The sequence below is a fragment of the Podarcis gaigeae genome, assembly GCF_964106915.1.
Source record: "Podarcis gaigeae genome assembly, chromosome: 1".
NCBI classification, from domain to species: Eukaryota; Metazoa; Chordata; class Lepidosauria; order Squamata; family Lacertidae; genus Podarcis; species Podarcis gaigeae.
The window spans coordinates 39,041,363-39,066,954 of NC_139678.1; the positions used below are offsets into that span (position 1 = coordinate 39,041,363).

At 41.0% G+C, this 25,592-nt stretch overlaps 1 protein-coding gene across 5 annotated transcripts in view; it reads right to left on the reverse strand.

Annotated features, from left to right (window-relative positions):
- Positions 1 to 25,592, reverse strand: part of DPH6 (diphthamine biosynthesis 6) — a 248,238-nt gene that overhangs the window by 189,439 nt on the left and 33,207 nt on the right. For all 5 annotated transcript variants that reach the window (XM_083743445.1, XM_083743446.1, XM_083743447.1 and 2 more), the window contains exon 4: positions 7,053 to 7,126. In XM_083743445.1, coding sequence (XP_083599571.1) covers positions 7,053 to 7,126 — 74 coding nt within the window. The remainder of the gene's footprint in view (positions 1 to 7,052; positions 7,127 to 25,592) is intronic.

Below are 25,592 nucleotides of genomic sequence, written 5' to 3' on the forward strand. Positions count from 1 at the left end.
ATTATTATTATTATTATTATTAGCAAAACACCTAGGAGATTCTACCACCAGTGCAGGGAAAGCCAGGATCCAACCAATATAATTTTATAAAGAGCTAACACAGCTGAGCCCTGCTAACACATTTCCCTTAAAGAATCAAGGTGCAGGAAATTGCCAATATCAAATACATTGAACCTAATAGCTATACCAACCAGTGGTATGTTCTGTTTCTCAGGTTCCAATTTCCTATATGTGCTTCTCTTTACTATTTTAGGTATTCAACATATTTCAAGCAGACCTTATTTCAATAAACAAAATTTTAAAACCCTACTTTTTGGGATTTTAAAATGGAATTCAATGTTCTATCTTAAAATGACAAATCATGAGTAAGAACTTAATTATCTAGTAAACAAGCACATTTTTAAACAAGGGATACATAGACATTTCTGAATAAAAGTAATGTTAGTTGAAACACTAGATGCACACACAACATACATCTCCCTTCTATAGACACTGAACTAATAAACAAGAACATAGGTTTTTAGTGTTATTACCGTGAATAGCCCTATTGACTTAAACAGGATTACTCACTCTAGTGAAGTTAATAGTGTAAGATTATGAAGTATGGAGATGGAGAAGTGTGTTCCGTTTTCTAGCAAAAATAATATAAAATAGCATGAAGTCTAGCATAAAGTGAATTTTGTTATAAAATAAATTGGAAAGCTTTAATGGTTCTGCCGTCTAGTAAAATTGGAACTTCCTTTATTATGTATTTTATTCATTCATTTATTTATTTTTAAGTGGAAACATGGGCTGGGATCCAAAGACTTACCTTTGGAATACTCAGCAATTTCAATACACCTGGTGTTTTTTTATTTTTAAGTTTTCTCCCCATTTAACCAGCAGTTCCCTGAACCATGTTGCATACATTTTTGAAACTTCTCCCAATTCAATTCACCATGCAGCACAGAATCATAGAATCATAGAATCATAGAGTTGGAAGAGACCACAAGGGCCATCGAGCCCAACCCCCTGCCAAGCAGGATACACCATCAGAGTACTCCTGACATATGGTCGTCAAGCCTCTGCTTAAAGACCTCCAAAGAAGGAGACTCCACCACACTCCTTGGCAGCAAATTCCACTGTCAAACAGCTCTCACTGTCAGGAAGTTCCTCCTAATGTTTAGGTGGAATCTTCTTTCTTGAAGTTTGGATCCATTGCTCCGTGTCCGCTTCTCTGGAGCAGCAGAAAACCACCTTTCTCCCTCCTCTATGTGATATCCTTTTATATATTTGAACATGGCTATCATATCACCCCTTAACCTCCTCTGTTAAGATGCTGTTAGGAAAACTTTAGTATGAAACTTTACTGGGCTCACTGAAGTGGTTGTGTTTTGGTCAATGATTTAAGTCAAGTTACTGGCTTCCATGTTTTATTTCATTTTATTTCATACAGAGAGCAAGCGAGAGAGAGAGAGAGAGAGAGAGAGAGAGAGAGAGAGAGAGAGAGAGCAGTTTATATCCTGTGCTGTGACTAGGCAGCCCCTAACAAGCAACACAGCATCCAATCCATAATTACAATTTCGGAACATCTCTCCACAGCTATTTCCTCTTATAAGAAGTACAGCGGTACCTCAGGTTACATACGCTTCAGGTTACATACCCTTCAGGTTACATACTCCGCTAACCCAGAAATAGTGCTTCAGGTTAAGAACTTTACTTCAGGATGAGAACAGAAATCGGGCTCCGCGGCACAGCAGCAGCATGAGGCCCCATTAGCTAAAGTGGTGCTTCAGGTTAAGAACAGTTTCAGGTTAAGTACGGACCTCCGGAACGAATTAAGTACTTAACCCGAGGTACCACTGTAGTAGTGATCACCAGTGATCACCAGTTAGACCAATTCCTGGAAATTAAGGCTATCAATACCTACCAACTGCTATAGCCATGCTCCACCTCTGCTCATAGCTGTCAACTTTTCCCTTTTCTTGCAAGGAATCCTATTTGGAATAAGGGAATTTCCCTTTAAAAAAGGGAACCGTTGACAGCTATGCCTCTGCTGTCAGAGGTAGCATGACCCTGACTACTGCTAGTTGCCAGCCACGAGTGCAGAGAATGCTGTTGTGCTCAGATTCTTCTTACATGCTTTCTATAAGTTGCCTAGTTGCCACTGTGAAAACAGGATGCTGGGCTAGATGGGCCATTGGCAGATCCAGCAGACTCTTCTTGTGTTCTTATGCACAGTTTAAAAGACAACCAAATGGCCAGAATCATTCCCTAAAAGCATTCCTTAAAAATATGTCCTTACTTGCCTTTGAAAAATCAACATGGAGCTTGCCTGATGAGTCTCTAGTGAGACACTTCTATAGCCCTAAACTGCCTTCGTCTGAAGCATCTGAAACACCACATTGTCTCACGTGAACCTACCATCAATTTTGTTGTCTTCCAAGTGCCTGCCATTCTGAAATAGGGGGATGGCTACTGAAGACAGCCTTTTCTGTGGTGGCACCCGAATTTTGGACATGTTTGACTGGTGCCAACTTTGTTCTATTTCACATGCCAGGTGAAATCCATCCTATTCTCCTGAGCTTTATGTAGTACTTCAGCTGTCTTTTCTAATTTCATTTGCTGGTTCTGCTATTTGATACCGCAGGTGGGTTTTTACAACTGCATTTTATTGTGTACTTTTTAATATAGGTATGTATAAGCTATTTCTGAGGCAACTTTACAGAAAGTTTAAACATTTCCAGAAATAAACAGCTAGTGCTGGTGTGGCCATTGAAAAGGTCCTGTCTATTTGTAAAATGGTTATGCAATTATGTATCTCACACTTCCTACAGTAACTACAACCAAAATATTTCAAACTGTGAAATGTTTTCAGAAGCTTAAGACAGCTTGAAGAAAATGTTCCACCAACAAATTCTTCTTCTGCATCAGTAAAAGGAAGAAACGGCGATTGCACTTCCAGCAACATCTGCTACTATACGAAGTAGAAATAAGACCAGCTGAATTGAATGGAACTCACATTTGTGTAAGTGAATGTGTGAATTTGTACATTTTCTCCCGTAAGAGGCCACAGGAGCTACCATCACATTACTAAACTAAAATCAAGCTTAATTACAACAAACCGTATGTACAAACTACTAATTGACAATATAACCATCAAACAGGTTAAATCGGGACTAAGACATCAAAACCTAAGAACCACACCCCTTGTAAACCTACCAAGTCTATCCTACATACCAGTGGTATACCCAATTGGTGGTCCACAGACCTCAGGGGGTCTAATACCCCCTGGGGTACCCACCCTGGGGTCTAATACACATACCCATCAACTGTCTGGAACATCCAATTTTGGATGGCCATGCTCTCTTGTGAGAGCACAGCGTCCCAGAACACGTGAGATTGTGGCCAGACACGCCTCTCACATGAGATCGTGGTGCCTTAAAAAAAGTGGTTTTGGACACTGTGCACTCCCACAGGTCATGTGACTCATGCAACAGCGCAGCCTAGAAGACGTGCCTCTTGGTTTTGCGCTGGGACATGTTGGAGGGTACGGTGGTGCCATTCACAGAATTAAAACTACCACAGATGTATCAACATTTTCAAAAAGTAGGGGGTCCATGGCTTGGCTTTTGAACAACAGGGGTTCCACAGTACTTAGCTAATTGGGAACAACTGCTTGGACCTTGGAGGAATTCCACTGAACTCGGTGGCCTTAGTTCTTAGTAGAAACGCATAGGACTACACTGTAAAGGGATGGCTAGTGAGGTTTATTCACTAGATCAGGCACCCCCAAATTCAGCCCTCCAGCTGTTTGGGGACTACAATTCCCATCATCCCTGACCAATGGTCCTGTTAGCTATGTATGATGGGAGTTGTAGTCCCAAAACAGCTGGAGGGCTGAGTTTGGGGATGCCTGCACTAGATGCTAGAAGCCTAGTCCTGAGATCTTTGTACTGTAACTGAAGATGCCCACACAGATATCTTGGGCCTAAGTTCTATTTATTGAAGTGGAGAGAGCAAATTCATACACAGAAATGAATGTGTATGCAAACTGGCATTGTTCATTTAAATGAACGTGGGAGCCTCCCTTGTCGGGAGACGCCATTTTGCAGCTCATCTCAGGTGCTGCAACTTATTTTCCCTTCTATTTGTTATTGATCGCTCTTCAGTTTCAAATAAATTTATTTTCATGAACTCTCTCACACACACCCCTTAACGTTGGCTGTTTGGGCATGGTTCTATTTTCTCTTGATTTATGTTCTTTCTGGTATTCCCGCTTTCCCTAATTTTAAATCCCTTGGTTTTGCTTTTTGCTGCTATTCCACAGATCCTGCTCTTGTTCCTTTCTACTGAACTCTAGACACCTTCACACACAAGTAGCATACAAAAGGGCTTCTCCCACTTGTTCCCTCATATTCTTTCCTACCACCCTTACATAGATTGCACACAACATGGCTTCTCTTGGGCTTTGTTTCTTGGTTTGGATAGAAACAAATTGTATGTAGCACTAACCTGGGGCCATGCTTCATTTCATTCCAGCACAGCAAAGTAAGGAAGGGTGGACCCAATCCGAGCAGTGTGCACAAAGCAAACCTAGCTTATCATGATGTGTGAACCACCGCTAACCCTTCTTCTGTCTTCTAATCAGGTACAAGGAGTGTCATTACCACTTTTGGTTTTCCTAATCATATGTATACAATTCAAAAACTTGCCCTTTGCTGTCTCTTGCAACTAACAAAATATCAAGCCAAGTCTTTGTTCTATTTTGCCTTGAGTATTGCATTTAATTGGTCATACCATTCCCTACCTTTCTTTATTAAGTTTTCATAGAGGACGGCGCTGCTTGCTGAATTTTTCTCGCCTATTCTGTGATCATATTTATGCTGTGTCTCTATCCCCACTGGCTTCTAAATTTTTATCGTCTTTAGTTAAATTTATTTTCTTAACATCCAAAAATCTGCATAATGCAGTTCCTTTTATTCTACTCTTTTTTCAGTCCATATTCCTTAGACAGTGCAGAAACCATTTCCCTCCTGAACACTGCTCAATACATTTTAGGCATTTAATATGCCTGAAACTTTAAGTCAGGGTTCTGACACCACAGGTCTTCAGACGTTGGGCTACAACTTCTGCAATCCCTGAATATTGACCATATTAGCTGGGACTAAAGGGAGATGGAGCCCAAAAACATGATGAAGGTTAGTGGTCCTCCATTCCTGCTATAAACAGTACTTAATTTTTAAACAACAATAAGTACCATCACAGGTTAAAGAAGCAATTCCATGTTTCCACGCTCATTTCTTCACTCGTTACAACAGGAGTGAAAACCTGCACTCGTAGACGGCATCTAGATGTCCATAGGTGAACCTTATGCCAAAATTGCTGCTGCCCAGGCATAGACTGCAATAGCCTACAATGGTTCTCACCTTCCTCTTCACTCAAATGGAAGCAGATGGACAGAATATAAATATAAGCTACAGAAAGGTGAAGTGTGGGCCACAAAAAAAAAGGATGCACCTCTAAAAGAGATATTTTAAGAAGAGCCCATTCTAATCTGACAGCAGCATCTTACAGGCATAGAGAAAAAAACCAAAAATAATACAAATTCCAACTACATCCTAGGTACAATCCTTTACAAGCAAAGTGTACATTAAAAGCATGCACTGCTTTTTCCCCAATAAGAGGAATGATATTTGTCCAATCAGACCTTTCATCCTCAAGCAGACCATTTTTACCCAAGTCTCAAAAACATCCCACTGACTCCAAGCAAAGTAGCCAATGGGCAAAGCAATACAAATACGCAAGCCAACAAAAACATAAAAATTGGAAGGATTATAGCTCTTTCCCAATTTTATGTTAGCTAGTATAGAAGAATTGTACAGCAGCTTTAATTCACATTCAATGTAGATAAGTACACAAAGGGGAAAAAACAATCTTCAGTTTGTGAAGTATGTACAAATAGCATGTTGCAATTCATGTTCTATTTTACACAATCCTTTTATATATAAAAATATATATTTGCTATTCTGTTTTATCATATCATCAATGCATTATATGTTACAGTCAGACACATAATAATAATAATAATAATAATGTAAATAATAATACTAACATAACTTATTCCTCAAATTTAACTGACTCTTATAAACCTTAATTTTAACTTCCCTTCTACTCTTTGGTTTTTGACTATGTTTTCTTATTCTACTAAATTAGTTTCATATGTTACACTGTCTCACTTTGTCACATCTATTGCTGAGTACTATTTTTTTCAGTCTGTTACACTTATTTTCTTGTTATAATATTTCTGCATATATTCTATATATAATGTCTAGTCCTCTTTTAAATTCTGACCATCTTTATTTCTTAATCTATTTGTCATGCTGGCAAGTTCTATATATTCTAATATTTTAAGGTGCCATTCTTCTCTTGATGGTACTACATCAGTTCTCTACTTTTGTGCTACTAGCTGTAGTCACATACATCCATAGATTAGTTTGATTTGTTTGAATTTCTATTGTTACTATTCCCAGAAGGAAAGCTTCTGGGTTTTTAGGAAACCTTCTTTTAAACACTTTCTTAAATTTGTTATAAACCATCTCCCAGAATTCTTTTATTATTCTACAAGACCTACCATGAGTGATAAAATGTGCCAATTGTTTCTTTACATTTCCAGCATAGGTCACTTTTAGTTCTAAACGTTTTAGCTAGTTTACTTGGCGCCAAGTGGGCCATTATTAAACAGTTCTCTTTCAATGCATAATTAGCAGTGAATTCATTTTCCACAAATGTTCCCAGAGGTTTGGATCAATATTATGATCCATAGCTTGTGCCCATTTGATCATAGATGATTTCACAAATTCTTCTTTAGTTTCCCCATCTAATAACATCCTATACATTTTAGATAAATTTTTAACTCTAGATCTTAATATTTCTTTTTCAAAATTCTGATGGTTTTTCTGGAATCCTAACTTGATTTAAGTGCACATTTTTTATTAAAAGCAGCAATAGCTTAAAGGTGCTTTTATGATTTGCTTACCATGCATTGTAACACAGAGAGTAATTTTACTTACACGTCTTCTACACGGACCCGTTGGTAGTCTGAAAGAATGGCCCCTACAGATACACCTTCCACACCCTCCTCATCCTGAAATGGAAGAGATACACATAAAAACCAGTAAAAATAAGTTAATGAAGTATTCCATAACATGGATTGTATTGACTTTCACTCAGCCTTAGGTATGAAAAGGGAAAAACATGACAACTGAAGTCCATAATCAGAGACACAGCTCTGCCCACCTACCCTGCCAATAGCCCTACATACAAATGATGCCCATATCAAAGCTATAAGTCACAAAAATGTTGGCCTTTGCAATCATTGGGAGCTACTGATATCCACAACAGTGCTGCAGCTAGATGAATTTCTGCTACCTACTTTTCTAAACATCTCACTCCAGTCTTCTTTAATTAGCACCATCTCCAGTTTTATTTCTGGGCCTAGTTCAAAGTGCTGGTTAGGGCTGGGTGACATATCACCGAAAACAAGTTTGAAGTCCATATTGTGATACCCGTTTCATAATTTTTGACCTGGCAGTATATTGTGAATCATGATTTATGTGTGTGCTATGAAAAAATCACACTGTGGGAAAAACCGTGAAGCCAGCCAAAGCTTCTCTTGATTCCTGCAGCCCCTGTTAACTCTGCCAGCTCAGCTCTCCCCACCTCCTGCAAGAGGTAGCAAATCACAAGAGTAGGCAGTGGCAAAAATGACAATATAGGAAAAACCATGAAGTCAGCCACTACTTCTACATAGCTGCATTCTTATTTCAGACTTCGTGATATATCAGTATATCTTGATGATTAGCTGGTGATATATCACGATGTTAAAAACCAGATATCACTCAGCCCTAGTGATGGTCCCATGGACTGCAAGAAGAACAAACGTATCCATTCTTAAGGAAATCAGCCCTGAGTGCTCACTGGAAGGGCAGATCGTGAAGCTGAGGCTCCAATACTTTGGCCACCTCATGAGAAGAGAAGACTCCCTGGAAAAGACCCTGATGTTGGGAAAGATGGAGGGCACAAGGAGAAGGGGACGACAGCGGATGAAATGGTTGGATAGTGTTCTCGAAGCTACCAGCATGAATTTGACCAAGCTGCGGGAGGCAGTGGAAGACAGAAGTGCCTGGCGTGCTCTGGTCCATGGGGTCACGAAGAGTCAGACACAACTAAACGAGTAAACAACAACAAATACCCAGAGGTCTTGGGGTGGGTTATTATTATTATTAGAATTTATATACTGCCCTATACCCGGAGGTCTTGGGGTGTTTCACAAAATAAAATAAAAATATAAAACCACAAAATATATAATCAAAATAAAAACAACAACCCAATAACCCCCGCCCCCCAAACCCCACATTTTATAAGGGCATTGGAGGTCAATCAAATGTACCATGATGCCAGTGCTATCAAGCCTATCAAGCCTCAAAAGTACTGACAACATGGATAGCAAGTGAAAACCAAGTCCACAAAAGTGTAGGCTATTAGTAGTAGTAGTAGTAATAGTAATAGTAGTAGTACCCCGGCTGACAGGACTGCCCCAGCCACTCAGGGCAGCTTCCAACAAAATATAAACACACAATGTGACATCAGATATTAAAAACTTCCCTATACAGGGCTGTCTTCAGATGTCTTCTAAAAGTCATAAAGCTGTCTATTTCCTTGACATCTGATGGGAGAGTTTTCCACAGGGTGCCACTACCTTCATGAGGGATAGCTCAGTCAGTAGAACATGAGGCTCTTAATTCAGGGCTTTGGGTGTTGGGCAAAAGATTCCTGCATTGCAGAGGGCTGGACTAGATGATCCTCATGGTCCCTTCTAACTGTATGGTTCTTGCTTACATACTGAGAAGGCCCTCTGCCTGGTTCCCTGTAACTTCACTTCTCGCAGTGAGGGAACCACCAGAAGGCCCTCAGAGCTGGACCTCAGTGTCCAGGCTGAACGATGGGGGTGGAGACGCTCCTTCAGGTATACAGGGATAAGGCCGTTTAGGGCTTTAAAGGTCAGCACCAACACTTTGAATTGTGCTCAGAAACGTAATGGGAGCCAATGCAGGTCTTTCAGGACCGGTGTTATATGGTCCTGGCAGCCGTTCCCAGTCACCAGTCTAGCTGCTGCTTTCTGGGTTAGTTGTAGTTTCTGTGTCACCTTCAAAGATAGTCCCACATAGAACACATTAAAGTAGTCTAAGCGGGAGATAACCAGAGTATACTTAATTTGTCACAAGAGTCTATTCTTTTTTCTGCAGCAGGATAACATGCGTTCCTCGCTGAAAATTGGAACTACGTAACTGTTTGGTGGTTGTATGAAGAATCCTGAAAGCTTTGCCACCTTGACTGTTGATATAGTGTTTTGTGTGCCAACCACTACCTGTACTTTACCTGAACGTTGAGTGAGCATACTCAGAAAGGCTTCACTTTTCTATTAAACAGCACCGAGGACAATATTGTACCCTGGAGTACATGCCAGCAGGAAGACCATGGGGCCAAAACACAGTCTCCCATTGCTAGTCCATCAGGGCAACAAAGGTTGATTCAGTCTAGGTAATTTGATTCAGTCTAGGAGCTCAAGCAATTTCTCAGCTACCACTCTCTCCAGCAATTCACCCTCAAAAGGGGGTATCTATAACCAAGCTATAGTTGTTATAAACCATAGGTTCCAGGTTGAGCTTCAATGGTTTGCTGCCAAATAAGATCAAATAGGAAGAATTCCAAAATAGAGACCATAAGAACTGCTATAAGAAAGTAACTGAATGCAATAACAAAATTCTACAGGCTGCCCAATTTGCTAGTGGATTAAACACAGTATAACTACACATGCTTTTTAATCCTCTTGTTACACAATTCCTTGAGTTCAGCAAGAAGAAAATTAGTGATAATGCTTTCCATTTAATTAGTATATTACATGCACTGTAATTATTAGTGGGAAATGTTATATTAATGAAAGTGAAAGTTAGCAGTAAATTACCTTGTAGTTATTGTCAATTTCCCAAGCTACTGCTCCTTAAGATAACCCTCTCCCTATGGTCCTTCCGGTAATTTTTCCTTGCCTGATAAACATGATGATTAAACAGCACACAGTGCAAACCTTTGATACTTTTTAAATTAAATCCATGCCCAGCCTAAGGGCTGTGTCTGATTTCAACTAAATGTGTCAGTTAATCAGATAAAAAAATTATCAGTAACTCAAAGAAACAGCAGCCTAAGGCTTCATCAGGGCTAGGGAAAGCTGAACAAAATAAGACATTCAGACAATATCACATTATGAGTAAAGGTTACTGATAAGCATAAAGCCAAACAGAGCTGTTCATCACCTTAATAATATCTATCTTTGGAGAACCGCTACATACAACAGTCAAATTATCGCTTTTTAAAAAGCAATTAGAAAAATGGGCTACTATGCCAATACACCATTAAATTGAACATGCACTGGGGGGAACTAAGGCTTATACTTGCAAAAATGCAAGCTACTTTAGGAAATACCTCACAAAGAGATGCATTATTATTTCTAAATAAAAAGCACACACACTTGAAACAAGGTTTAGGATTGGCAAACAAAATTACTAGGCCAACAAATTGGATATTTATGTTCAAAATTTAATTACAGTCTAAATAAAGGAGAGTGCAGTTCCTATGCCACCCTCCCCACCAAAGCAACATAATTACACCACTCTAACACTCGGCCTATCTTCTCCATCTAAGGTCTACCTTTCAAACTCTTCCTCACTTTCTGCTGAGGCACTCACCTCGTTCTTCTCCATTGTTCCTTTCCTCCTTCCCCATCAGTTGTCCTCTGAGAAGACAGCTATTCTCCCATTTCACCCTACTCCATCTTAACCGCTGCCATGATTCTTCTTTTATAACTCTCCCCATCCCCAGCTCGTTCCTTATCAAACATTCCAAGTTCTTCCCCCATTTTGGAGGGGATGGAGAACCTATCCCTGGACTCTTCTAACCTCTGGCTGATTTGTATACTTTTCTTCACCACCACATGCCTGAGACATGCCGTATACTCTTTCACTTTGACTCTCTTGCTTCCAACTACAGTGGTACCTCGGGTTACATACGCTTCAGGTTACAGACTCCGCTAACCCAGAAATAGTGCTTCATGTTAAGAACTTTGCTTCAGGGTGAGAACAGAAATTGTGCTCAGGCGGCGCGGCAGCAGCAGGAGGCCCCATTAGCTAAAGTGGTGCTTCAGGTTAAGAACAGTTTCAGGTTAAGTACAGACCTCCGGAACGAATTAAGTACTTAACCTGAGGTACCACTGGATACGGTTGTCCGCCCTCCTCTTTCTGCAGTCTATTGAAAGCATCCTTGTCAAATATTATCTTGCTAGCTAACGTATGGGTCTCTATTCTGTCTTGATCCTTCCAACCCAACTTCATTATGCTCTACGTTCTGATGATTCTTCTGACAGGCAGAAGAAAACCACCTAAGAACAGACATTCAACATTTGCACTGTCTAGTCTGGTTCTCCACCTATTATCAGTGGCATAGCGTGGGTTGTCAGCACCCAGGGCAAGGCAAGTAATTTGCACCCCCTAACCCATGGATTTGTGCCCCCTAACCCGTGGATTTGTGCCCCCTAATCCTAACCCCCAGATGTTGCGCCCGGTGCGGCCGGGCCCCCCTGCACCCCCACGCTACGCCACTGCCTATTCTATTTATTCAGATGTTTCGTGGCTGCCTCAAACTCAAAATTTCCAAGACCAAACTGTTTGTGGTTCCAAAGCATTCTCTCACACACTGATCCTTTATCTCTGTATCTCCTGACATCACAAGTCAGCATGTTGACTAAAGAGATAGAATTGGATTACCTTAAATTCATCCACCTTTTGTTTTCCCAGTTTAGGATGCAATCCAAACTCCTCTGACACTGGGTTGTGGGGAGTTTGGATTAAAGGGCCTGTAATCCTCCCAATTCTCTATCCATCCCGATGGACTGAAATAACTATATCGAGCAGTGTGTAGTCATATATTTCCTTATATTTTATTAGACTGTGTCCTGGCACCCATCTGGTATTTTACTAACCAATGTTGAGAGTAAACAGAATACTTTCTGGAAATTTAGGATAGCCTTGTTTCTCAGTTTCAGGGGAGAAATACATCTGATGTGAAATGATTGGGGGGGATCCAAGTATATAATTAGAAAAATCTACAAGTAAAAGGTAATCCTTTGTCAAATGAATAAACACCCACAGTTTTGCTCTAAGCACTGCCAATCATTTTTTGTTTTCCACATACTGCTATTAGTTGCTGCGACTGGCATCAGCTTGTCAATGCCTCTGGCAGGAGCTGACTTCACACTCTCATGAGAGACACCATGAACTGAAACTAGAACCTTGTACACTGTGAGCGCTACCACAGAACAATGATTTGGAGACTAATAGTCCTATAGACCAGGAGGAGTCCTGCATTCATATGAATTGAGCTGGAATCTCCCTAGTGTGCATCAATGCGCTCTCAGAAAAGAACCACAAGAATCTAAGAAACCCATCTTCTCCAGCTGTGAGAACTTCTGTATGACAAGCATTCAGCCCTTTGTCATCATCATGCATTCCTGGCAAGAGCATAAATTTAGAATAAGGATGTAAGAGCCCTGCTGGATCCGACCAAAGGCCTACCTAGCACAGCATTTTGTCCTCATGGTGGTCAAACAGATGCCTATGGGCAGCCCAAACAGGACATGAACACAAAATTAGTATGCCGATCATGTACTCTGAGCAATGCAAAGTCGCTCTAATATGACACCCTGGAAACAGTCGTCCTAAGTACATAAGATAAGAGGGGGTTGGAAGTTATCAGTATTAGGTTGTGGCCTACAGAATACTTCGGTGGCAATTTAAGAACCCAATGTCAAATGCTTACTTTACTGTTTGAAAGACTGCTATTTACAGAGAAAGGCCACACCCCGTGCATAAATAAGGTTCGAAGTTCAAATTCTTGGCATCATCAGATGACTGGACCTGCGCCTGAGAACCTGAAGAGCAACTGTAAGAGTGCCGTTGTTTAGTCGTTTAGTCGTGTCGACTCTTTGTGACCCCATGCACCAGGGCACGCCAGGCACTTCTGTCTTCCACTGCCTCCTGCAGTTTGGTCAAACTATTGCTGGTAGCTTCGAGAACACTGTCCAACCATCTCGTCCTCTGTCGCCCCCTTCTCCTTGTGCCCTCCATCTTTCCCAACATCAGGGTCTTTTCCAGGGAGTCTTCTCTTCTCATGAGGTGGCCAAAGTATTGGAGCCTCAGCTTCACAATCTGTCCTTCCAGTGAGCACTCAGGGCTGATTTCCTTAAGAATGGATAGGTTTGTTCTTCTTGCAGTCCATGGGACTCTCAAGAGTCTCCTCCAGCACCATAATTCAAAAGCATCAATTCTTCGGCGATCAGCCTTCTTTATGATCCAGCTCTCACTTCCATACATCACTACTGGGAAAACCATAGCTTTTACTATACGGACCTTTGTTGGCAAGGTGACATCTCTACTTTTTAAGATGCTGTCTAGGTTTGTCATTGCTTTTCTCCCAACTGCAAGGGACGTCAGTGCAAAGCTAGATGGCTCAGTGGCCTGACTCAGCATAAGGGACCTTCATATATTCAAGGTGAAACCCAACACAAACTCAGTAATCTAAACATGTGCCAACCAAGCTGGACAAAATGTATTATCAACAGCAAAAATGAACTGCCAAGACACACACAATTTGGCTTTAGGAAAACACTCAGGTTTTTAAAATAAGGATATTGAACTGGAATGAAGGAGAAGCCTAGGGCTCTCAACTTTTCTCTGCATGCCACTATCCTTACTTTTTGATATTCCTTTTTATGTGGTTGATTAAGGTTGTGCCTCTCCTCACAAGTCTTCTGGCCTGCTTTGGCTCACATTTCAGACCAGGTGTCTCAACATGAAAAAAAAAAAAAGGAGAGATCTGATTCAGTAAGTTGTTTTTCGCACATTGCATGTTTTTAAGCAAGACAAAAATTTCAGCCAAAAATAAGCAAGAAGGCATCAAACACTTCAATGCTGCTGCTACAAAACTCCTGAAATAAGGAAGTACAAAAATACCTAAATGAAATGAACCATTGCTTACTTGAAAAGAAGACCTTTGATACGTGAAATTCTGATTTTTTTATTATTTTGAATTCATGACATAACAGGACTATGACTCAGGCAAGCAGAACTTTGAAGATGAAAATCAAATATGCACAAAGTGCAATGATGTTGTATATATGCAGATACTGAATGATGTCATGTCATATAGCAAAATTTATAGAGTTATAATATAGGTTATATCAAGTAGCTTTATTCATGTAGGAAATGCCTTGATTTTCTTGCAACAGAAAATTGGCCGAGACTCACTATTTGGTTTGCCTCCAAATATGGAAAAATGTATCGAGGCCATGGTAAAAATCTGTCCAGGCCACCAAGGAAGCGTAACTTAGTCATGCAGTTGTTTTTCTCAGAACAAATGTGTCTAAGTTTATTGCTTCCTCAAAACAAAACATAACAAAATACTTTTCACCCAAAGCCTGAGGACAGTAAGTTGCATCCAGTGGTGTCCCTCTGTGGTCAGAAGGCAATTTGAGCCAATAGTTTTGGTGTTGCTTTTTTTAAAACAAATAGGAAGTGAAGCTATTTTTACTAATTGCAACTGGTTCCTCCATACTTCCACTGCTCACAATATTAAAGCTCTTGAAATTGTAACATGATTGCCCACCACAGTGAGTTGGAGGCTGCTTTTTGATTCGGATAAAGGACTGTAGGAGGAGGTTTATAACTTCAAAGGTTATACATTATAAATATTACAACAAGTCATGCATTGTTTTTATGCTTGTGGAGTTCCTACTCGCAGACTAGGCCCTCACTGGCACTTTGGTCCAAACAGATGCAATCATGTATACGACCAGTATAATTCCAGGAGCCAGATATTGTCCTCCTGTTTTATGAACTACTACTGTTCTGTTTTCAAATTATATTCATGCTTCTCTTGATCAAAACGGTATGGACGTTTACTTTCCATCTCATGGATGGAAAATCTGCTGCCTAATACCGCCCTTATAATTCTGGCCACATACCACCCATTACTATTATATGTTTATTGCACATCCTATTGCACTTTGCTCAATGGAACCTCCTTCCAAATAAATTTACACAGCCTTAGGCTTCTAAGCAAGTGATCTTTCTTAGTATCCTTGCATGCATACAAGAAATGTCATACATGAAACTTTCTCTTGTTTCTAAGTAGGTGTAATTTTTTTCAATGCACACAGGCCATGTAATAACATGTATAAAGTCCTGTCTCCTGTATAAAACATTTAATGTTCTTGCTCTAGGCCAATGCTTCCCAGTTTTCCATACTTAGATGCTCTCCCAATGGTCCTTTGAATCCGGTCCTTGGTGCGAGGCCTAAATCTAAGCACATAGACCTAACAAATCATAATAGTTACAAGGTGAATTCTATACAGGCCAATCCAAAGCTCACTCAATGCTCAAAATAACTGAACTAGAGCTACAGGAATCAATGTTGAATACAATACAAAGAAAAATACTCTTAAATCAATCACTGATCATGAAAGCAACATCAATAATTCTACCACAGACTAAACAAAAGCAGAAGTTTTCAGCCTTTAGCTTTTTCTTTTTTTCTTTTTAGTGTTTTTCTAGCTTCAGACAGGAAATAGGCATTTTAAATATATAGAGCTCATTAAAGGGGCCCACTAAACTGTTCCGTAATGGTAAAAGATTTCGCATTCAACGGTACCACTACAAACTAGAGGTTTTAATGGCCATGTCCATAACAGAGTTGTCAGGATACTTTTAAACTTGATACTTTAAAGAAAACAACTGACATCATGAAACCTAATTATTAGAATCTCACTTTGACAAATCTTTATCGAGCTTCAGACACACATAAGTAGAAGAAAAATATCCATCTATAAAATGAAAAATGCTTGATTTTAAAAAAGAAAATAAATTCTCTGTTTGGTGCCGATACAGAAATAAAGTTAATGTCTCATAAACGGAGGGCCTTTCGTGCTCCCACCATGCAAGTGGGGGCAACTGCACACAATGCAGGCGAGACAGCTATTAAACATCTCCAACAAAAAGCCTTTCTTACATTCTAGTACGGACTTTTTTAAAAGACAAAGAATAAGCAGGGCTCTCTGATAATGGAGCTGAAAATCCATGTGCAGAAGTAAAATAGCTGCTAAAATTGTTCCACAAACTCTTCTGCAAGAGTTCATGCAGCTTCTATAGCCGTTCTCATGCTTCGATTTGTGCCAGAAACTGCACAAGCTGAAGAATCTGTGGATTTAGTGCTCTAACGAGAGTTGTTAAAACAACTGTAAGGCAAGGAGAAGATGCCTTCCACATGCAGAACGGCACCCTTGGATCCAACCCATTGTTTAAGTGAGGCACGCAGATTATGTTGTAGCAACCGTAATAACCAAATGGTATTGTTTTGTTTTGATAACTGCCAGAGAGGGGAGATAAAACTTGGTTTCTATTGGATCAGATTTCTGTAGGTGACAATGCAAAAATTGGTGGTGGTGAGGAAACATATCGCAACACAGAAAATTAAGAGCAAGAACCAAAGAGCTCCAGGTAGAGAGCATGGGGCCCTCCATGTGTTTTTGACTACAAGTCCCATGTCTGGCTATTGGCTATGTTGGTTAGGGTTGTTAGGAGCTAGAGTCCAGCAACATCTGGAGAGCCAAAGGTTTCCTACTCTTGGTGCAGAACCTCCATATAAGCATGCAAATGAATTGCAGAATAGAATAATAGAACTGTAGCGTTAGAAGGGTTTCCGAGGGTCATCTAGTCCAACCCCCTGCTTAGTTTCCAGACCCTTTAGCCTCTTGGTCACCCTCCTTTGCCCACATTCCAGCTTGTCAATGTCCTTATTAAATTGTGGCACTTCTAAATGTGGTCTAATCAAGACAGAATAGAATGGGACTACAGTGGTGCCTCGCAAGACGAAATTAATCCGTTCCGCGAGTCTCTTCGTCTAGCGGTTTTTTCGTCTTGCAAAGCAAGCCCATTGACGGCTTAGCGGCTTAGCACTATTAGCGGCTTAGCAGCTTTTAGCGGCTTATCGGCTTAGCGGATCAGCTGATAAGCGGCTTAGCGGCTTAGCAAAAGGGGGGAAGGGGAAAAAACCCGCAGGAACTCGCAAGACATTTTCGTCTTGCGAAGCAAGCCCATCGGGAAATTCGTTTTGCGAAGCGTCTCCAAAACGGAAAACCCTTTCGTCTAGCGGGTTTTCCGTCTTGTGAGGCGTTCGTCTTGCGGGGCACCACTGTATTACAGGCAAACTCTGACCCTCCAGATGTTTAGGACTACAATTCCCATCATCCCTAGCTAACAGGACCAGTGGTCAGGGATGATGGGAATTGTAGTCCCAAACATCTGGAGGGCAGGAGTTTGCCTATGCCTAGACATTACTTCCCTTGATCAGGAAACTATGTTTCTGATGACATAGAATAGCATTGGCTTTTTTTTGGTGCTGTATCACACTGTTGACTCATGTTACGCGTGTGGTCCTCCAAGACCCCTAGGTCCTTTTCGCATGTACTACTGGCAAGCTAGGTGACCCCCATCTTAAACTTGTGCAGCTGGTTCTTCCTGCCTAAGTCTAGAACCTCATTTTGTTTGTTTGGGCCCAGTTCTCCAATACGTCAAGGCCATCTTGAATCCTGATTCTGTTTTCTGTGGCACTGCTACCCCTCCCAGGTTGGTGTCATCTGCAAATCTGATGGGCATCCCCTCAATACCTTTATCCAAGTCACTGTTTTGCAGGATGACAAGGAACCATTAGTGAGCACTCTTTGGGTTTGGTCCATCAACCAGTTATAAATCCACCTAACAGTTACCTCGTCCACTCTACATTTTATTTCCTTCTCCACAAGAATATCATGAAGTCAACCTCCCCCTTCCACCACAACCCCCTTATTCCAGGGGGGTCACTGTAATAGACTAGGATGAAATATGAACACCTTCAGTCAGAACTCTATGAAGCTTCTTAGAGGCCAAAATTTTGTGCACAAAAGGTTTCATAATGTGGCAACATAGGAAACTTACAAAACATGCATTTCACTTTGCATAGCATTAAGAGTTGTTAAGCAATTGCTTTCAGCTGAAAGGAACCAATTACGAATGAGTCGCTCAAACAATCATTAACAAAAGATTTTATAAATTGCAATTTTAATAGTATTTGAGTAAAAAAAACTCTGAAGAGAAAACGAAATAAAGAATAAATGAAATTAACTGTGATAAATCAAAAGAAATTAAAGTTTAACAATGACTTGTCATTTATTTACCCTAACAAAATAAATGCACATGAGAACAATAAGTGACAGTATCTTGGCGAGGGGAGCCGAAAAAGGGATTTTGGTACAAAGAAAAGGTACAGGCTGCAATTGTCAAATAGGCTATTTGCAAATCGTGACATTCACTTTGATATCCACTGTTCAAACTGTGATTTGAGGATCCAAGTCATTGCTCTCTGAAATTCAAAACGTATAGCTAAGCTGAATTACAAGCAGTACAAAAATGCTTGGAGAATTAGGAAAGCATTTAGAGCAAGGATGGGGAACCTGCGACCCACTGAATATTTTTGGACTACAAACTCACATAATCTCTGATCATGCTTCTTAGGGCAGATGGAATATGGAATCTAACAACAACTGAATGGTCACAGGTGCTTCCTCCCTTATTTAGAACTCTTTTAAAAAAGGGTTCTGTATTGATATATATATATATATATATTTGTTACAACAAAATAGGCAAAGTATGACAATTGAGGGATGGACTTGAATCAAGATCAGCATGACAGATCATCCCCTTCACTTTGACTATAGCAGTCTTACCCCTGAGAAGACTCCTAAGGCAGGATAAGCCAACATGGTGCGCTCTAGTAATAGTTGTAGTTGGACTACAACTCTCATCATCTCTTGACATCATCTCTCATCTTCACCATGTTGACTACGGCTGGTGGAAGCTGTAGTCCAACAATAGATGAATAGGACCACGTTGGCTAAGGGTATTCTAAGAATTAGAAACCCCTCTCAAAGGTCTGAAGTGGGACACAGAGTTCTGTAAAGAAGAAATCATGGCACATCTTACATAAGTGGAAGTGCTTTTTCATTCATACGCAGCACCTTTGGACCCCACTAAAAATCTCCTTGTTTGATAAGCTGGTTTAAAACAACTTCTAGAAATATTTAACATCTAAAATGTGAAAAGCAGCCTAACAACAAAAATATAGGTTACTGGCACAGTTTGCAGTCTGGTCCAAAAAGTGCTTAGTATATAAGCTCTGAAGTATACTGAAAGTAGCCTTAAAGTCTGCTGCCATGTGTGTTTACTCAGAAGTCAATCACACCGAGTTCAAAAGGGCCTCCCCCCCCCCAATAATAGGGTATAGAACTGCAAGATTAGCCTATTAAATAGTCTCACTTTCTCTTGCCTTATTTATCAAGGCCGACATTGTCAGGATTCTGCAACACTAACTGTGAAAGTCTTCACAAGATGTCAACTCCTACAACCAGGATATCCTTCTGCTCCCCCAGTTAAATCAATTGCAAATTTTATATGGCTGAGATGTATGCTTACCCTTCTGCTCTACATTTTTAAAAGTACAGTGGTGCACTGCAAGACGAATGCCTCGCAAGACGGAAAACTCGCTAGACGAAAGAGTTTTCCGTTTTGGAGGTGCTTCGCAAAACGAATTTCCTAAGGGCTTGCTTCGCAAGATGAAAATGTCTTGCGAGTTCCTGCGGGTTTTTCCCCCCTTTCCCCCCCATTTTTCTAAGCCGCTTAGCCGCTTATCCGCTAAGCCGCTAATAGCGCTAATCTGCTTAACCGTCAATGGGCTTGCTTCGCAAGACGAAAAAAACGCTAGATGAAGAGAATCTCGGAACGGATTCTTTTCGTCTTGCGAGGCACCACTGTATAATATATTTAGCAAAAAAACAACAACCTTGTTACTTTTTCTCTATTAAAATTTTATTTTGTTTCATAGTTTATAATGTATCCATAGCATTAAATTTGTTCCAAAGTTTTCTCATGAATTGTAATTTGCTGACATACTAAATGCTTTACACATTTTTAATAAAGGGGCACCTTGATTCCCAAAAGGCTTGGCTCCCAAACAAATTGGCTCCCAAACGCCGCAAACCCGGAAGTAAGTTTTCCGGTTTGCAAACTTTTTTTGGAAGCCAAACATCCGTTTCGGCTGCCCGCATTGTTTCCGGGGCCAAACAGAAGCTGTGCCTTGGTTTGCGAATGTTTTGGAAGTCGAACGGACTTCCAGAACGGATTGCGTTTAGGAACCAAGGTACCACTGTACTACATTCAAAACTATAGCACATCTTACTCTTTTACAAACTCTAACTTAAATAGTGCCAATGTTGACCAAGTTTTGGTTATCAGTCTTTTGCTTTTAGCAGGGCAATCCAACCTGGTCATGGGGGAAAGTATCTGTGGCAGGTGAAATGGCAAATATGAAGCCCTACTGGGCTCACGTCAGCAAAAGGGAAGGTTGGGTGGAGCACTGGTGCTGTTGTTGAAGGAGCAGTAAGGCTTTTGCTCCAGCAGATCTTAAGTCACCCACGGTTTACCCCTTGAACACCTCCTTTTAGGCACTCCCACCACGGGATCACAAACAGTGGAGAAGCAGAAGTTTCTGTGGCTGCTAGGGGAGGCTTGAGAGAGAAGACCTCCATCTCTACCCTCCCTCCCCAAAGGAACATGAGATTCTTCCCTAAGAGGGTTTTTTTTGTTTTGGATAAACAAACATTCCTTAATCCTCTTGTACTTCTGTAACAAAGCATTAAGAACCCCCCCAACCCTATTCCTCAAGGGAATATGTTGTATTAAAGTAGATGATTCTTTTATCATTTAAAAAGGAAAAAAAAAATGTTTTCTATTACAAGACGGGGGGGGGCATCAAAATCTACATTTAAATGGAAATATTGTGAAATGTACGGGACAAAGAAAATAGCTGTTGAGTAGATTCAGTTTACATACATTCTGAAAACACACTTTGAAAATGCATTTACAACTTTGCGGCAATAAATATGCACAGTTTGTAAACGTTCAGGAATGCTGAGGGAACTTTGGTTTTAACATGAAAACCTTGTGCAGCTGAAGCTCTTTGCATAATACTGGGGAGATTGTGTACTGGGGAGAGATCATATATGGTAGGATTTTTCAAACTTGCTAGTATTTAACATAATCACAGACTTGGTTGGGGTCTTGAAGGTCATCTAGGGATTCTAGTTGATCTAACAGCTCAATGCAGAAAATCCAGAGGTCTAGAACATCTCCAAAATGTAATTTTCCAGCCTCACCTCCAGTGAAGGATTGCCTACCCGCCCACCCTTCTAGGTAAGTTGCTCCACTGTTAAAGTGCTATTCCTGACAAGAAGTTATTCCTAACTTCAACAAAAATCAACCTTCCAGTACACTGCAATACCTCAAGGACCGCCTCTTTCCATATGAACCTACAGGCCCTTCTTCATGTGTCTCCTCCTCCTCCATAATAATAATAATAATAATAATAATAATAATAATAATTTATTATTTATACCCTGCCCATCTGGCTGAGTCTCCCAAGCCACTCTGGGAGGCTCCCAATCAAATGTTAAAAACAGTACAGCATAAAATATTTAAAACTTCCCTGAACAGGGCTGCCTTCAGATGTAAGATAGGATAGCTGCTTATTTCCTTCACATCTGAAGGGAGGGCGTTCCACAGGGCGGGCGCCACTACCGAGAAGGCCCTCTGTCTGGTTCCCTGTAACCTCACTTCTCGCAATGAGGGAACTGCCAGAAGGCCCTCGGCGCTGGATCTCAGTGTCTGAACGATGGGGGTGGAGACGCTCCTTCAGGTATACAGGACCATCTCCATGAGAGGTCTGGAGGGTGGCAACACGAGAACGGGATTTTTTCTTCAGTGGCTCTCTGCTTATGGAATGCTCTCCCCAGGGAGGTTGGCCTGGTGCCTTCATTATACAGTGCTACCTCAGGTTAAGAACTTAATTCGTTCTGGAGGTCCGTTCTTAACCTGAAACTGTTCTTAACCTGAAGCACCACTTTAGCTAATGGGGCCTCGTGCTACCGCCACGCAATTTCTGTTCTCATCCTGAAGCAAAGTTCTTAACCCGAGGTACTATTTCTGGGTTAGCGGAGTCTGTAACCTGAAGCGTATGTAACCTGAAGTGTCTGTAACCTGAGGTACCACTGTACACCTCTAGGTGCCAGGCAAAAACGTTCCTCTTTAACCAGGCCTTTGGCTGATTCTCATCCAATGTCTTTTTTAAATGTGTGGGGGTGTTTTTTTTGGGGGGGTGTTACTCGGTTGTTTCTGCTTTTATTTTGATTGTGTATTCTGTGGTTTTATATTGTGATTTTACCCTGTCAACTGCCCTGAGAGCTGCAGGTTTAGAGCAGTATATAAATTTTATAAAATAAAATAAAGCCTCAATCTGCAGCCCTTTAGACCTGGTCTTTGGGCAGCAGAAAAAAGTATTTGCTCTCTTCTACAATACAGTTTTTCAGGTATTTGAAGAGTGCTACCATGTGGTCTGGTTGGGACGCAGGTGGCGCTGTGGGTTAAAGCCTCAGCGCCTAGGACTTGCCGATTGAAAGGTCGGCGGTTCGAATCCCTGCGGCGGGGTGCGCTCCCGCTGCTCGGTCCCAGCGCCTGCCAACCTAGCAGTTCGAAAGCACCTCCGGGTGCAAGTAGATAAATAGGGACCGCTTACCAGCGGGAAGGTAAACGGTGTTTCCGTGTGCAGCTCTGGCTCGCCAGATGCAGCTTTGTCACACTGGCCACGTGACCCGGAAGTGTCTCCGGACAGCGCTGGCCCCTGGCCTCTTAAGTGAGATGGGCGCACAACCCTAGAGTCTGTCAAGACTGGCCCGTACGGGCAGGGGTACCTTTACCTTTACCATGTGGTCTCTCAGTGTTTTTTTCCCTTCTTCCCAAACTTAACACACCCAGTTCCTTTAATCTTTTTTCACAGGACTCTTTTCTCATTCCACTGACCATCTTTGCTGTTCTCCTCTATACCCATTCTAATTTGTCTACATCTTTATTAAGAGTGTAACACCCAGAACTGGACACAGTACTCCAGACGATGTCTGACTAGCCCAGAATAAGGAGGAGCTACTGCTTCCTGGGATGGTTCTGCCCAGTATCATGTGGTTTTGACCAGTAAAATGCCCCTCTCAACAGCTGAGATGTATAAGATTTTTTATTTAATGTATCCTGCCCTTCCACAAACAGAGCCCAGGACAACATTTTTTTTTAAAAAAAAAAAACAAACCCAAAAACAAACCTCTAATTACCCATGAAATAACAAGACGCAGTGATGCTATTAAACAGATGGAGTCGTTCAAACTATGAGTCAAAGGCCTGTGAAATAACTGGGACTGAAGTGGTCTCTGAAATAAATACAAAGTAGGGTGCAGTTGGATCTCAACCGGGATCTAATGGCTTCCAAGGCATTAGATTCTGGAATTTCAGAATCAGTGATGTTCCCAGAATCTCTAGGACATGCTTACTATCATAACCATCATTCTTGTCAAGACACATACAAATATGACTGCATCGTGACAGCTTTAAGATCCAAACTGAGCGAGAGCTGCTCCGTAAGGCATGAGCACCAATTTCATAATACCAGTCTAAATTGCTATTGAGAACTAAGTAGAACAACAACAACAAAAAGCCATTTGTATTATCAGGAGCTATTGCTCATTACCATGTTCTGGAACAACAATTTAGGGTTTGGGTGATTTTGGTTACTGTTTTAATCAGATACTTATATATAATTAATCTTGGTTCATCTGGAAGGCTCTGTGGCAAGAAAATCCATATTAAAAAAAACTAATGAGAAGCACAACAGGACAATTCTGAAGTAAAATCAATTCTGACTACAAAAAGGAATATGCTAATCTTCCAAGACAAAACTGTGGTGAGTTACACAATTTAAACACCTTCAATAAAATGACGTACATTGTCTCACCATCCAGCTAAATAATAAATGAAATTCCTTTTCCATTTGAAGAACCTAAAAAATAGCAAAGAAGAAGATATTGCAAAAGGCAAGAGACAGTGTTTGAGTGGAACCTTAATTTCAAGCTTGATGACTGCATCTCTCTGAGAATAATGGAGGAAAACTTTATGAAGCATAGGGTAAAGGCTTCGATAAGAACTGTGTGAGAAAGAGGTTCCTACAAGGAGCTAGTCATTAAGGAAAACAAAGCCTGTAAATAAATAGAATCAAATTTCTATCTTAGCGCTGGCAATATTCACACAATGAAATCTGTCAAAACAACGAGATCTCAAAAGCACAACCTAGCATTTTTCAGTTCTTGCCGCACGTCATGAGCTGAACATCAAGAATAGAGTTTAATAGCAATGACTCACAATACCAACCTTCCCCAGCCTAGTGTTTTGAACTAAAAGCCCCTTCAGACCCTCCATAATCGCCACTGGTAAGGGATGGTGGGAGTTGTAGTTGATGGACGGCCCCAGATTGGCAAAGAATGGTTTATAAAGTATACAATGTGCCATCTTAAAGGAAAACAAAAAATGCAATTTAAAAGAAAATCAATTTGTAGTAATTCTTTTACTGGGCAAGGCTTGCCCATAAGATGGGAGCCTGGAACATAAAAGAGGCATAGGCACTCCAATGCCAATGTGCCGACATAGCCTTAACTTTGAACTGAGCCTAAGCCAAGCCATGGCTAAGCGTCAATGCATAAACATGCAGGTACTCACAACAGAATTTGCAGCCACCTCACTCCTTCCTCAGGCCTTCTGCTCTGAGCTACCCAGAGCTAAGGCATCATTTGGCAAAGCTTTATGTTCAGGCCTGGACTTGTGGTCTGTCAGTCAGTTTCAATGCCCCCCTCTCAAAACCCTTGAGCTATGACCCAAGGTTTGCTCCTGGCTTACCACTTACGGTCTGTCTGGGAGAGATAAACCATATGTCCGAATTCTGGCAAAAAGCTAAGCCAAATGATGTCTTAGCTCTAGGTAGCATGGCATTAGAGGAAACAAGGGGAAGACTGAAGTGGTTGCAATTTTTTCCTGCTAGGAATACTTGCACATTCAAACTCAGCCATGGTCTGACTTAGTGTTGCGTGCAAACTGCACCATACAAATGTGAGTTCACATGTTTTGCTTCCTGCCTGCCCCTATGGGTATTTGTGGGGGCCTGGGAGTCTGGATGGTGGAGGGCAGCTGAATCATGGAGACTGATTCATTTTTGGACTGGGGGTTGACAATTCACCAGCTCCCTCCCCTCCATTTTTTTTAATGTTCTCCTAACTTATTAAACTGAAAGAACAGAAACGGCAGCAACAGAAAGCATCTGCTAGCAAGTTTTAAGACTGAAAGAGAGACAAAACTGGATTCCTTCTCCGGGGGCTAGGGATGTAAATGGAAAGAAATGTGGAATAAAATATGGGGGGAATGGGAAGAAAATGTCATGAAGGAAGTTCATGACAAGGCCTGTCTCCTTTTCTCCCTCCCAGCACCCTG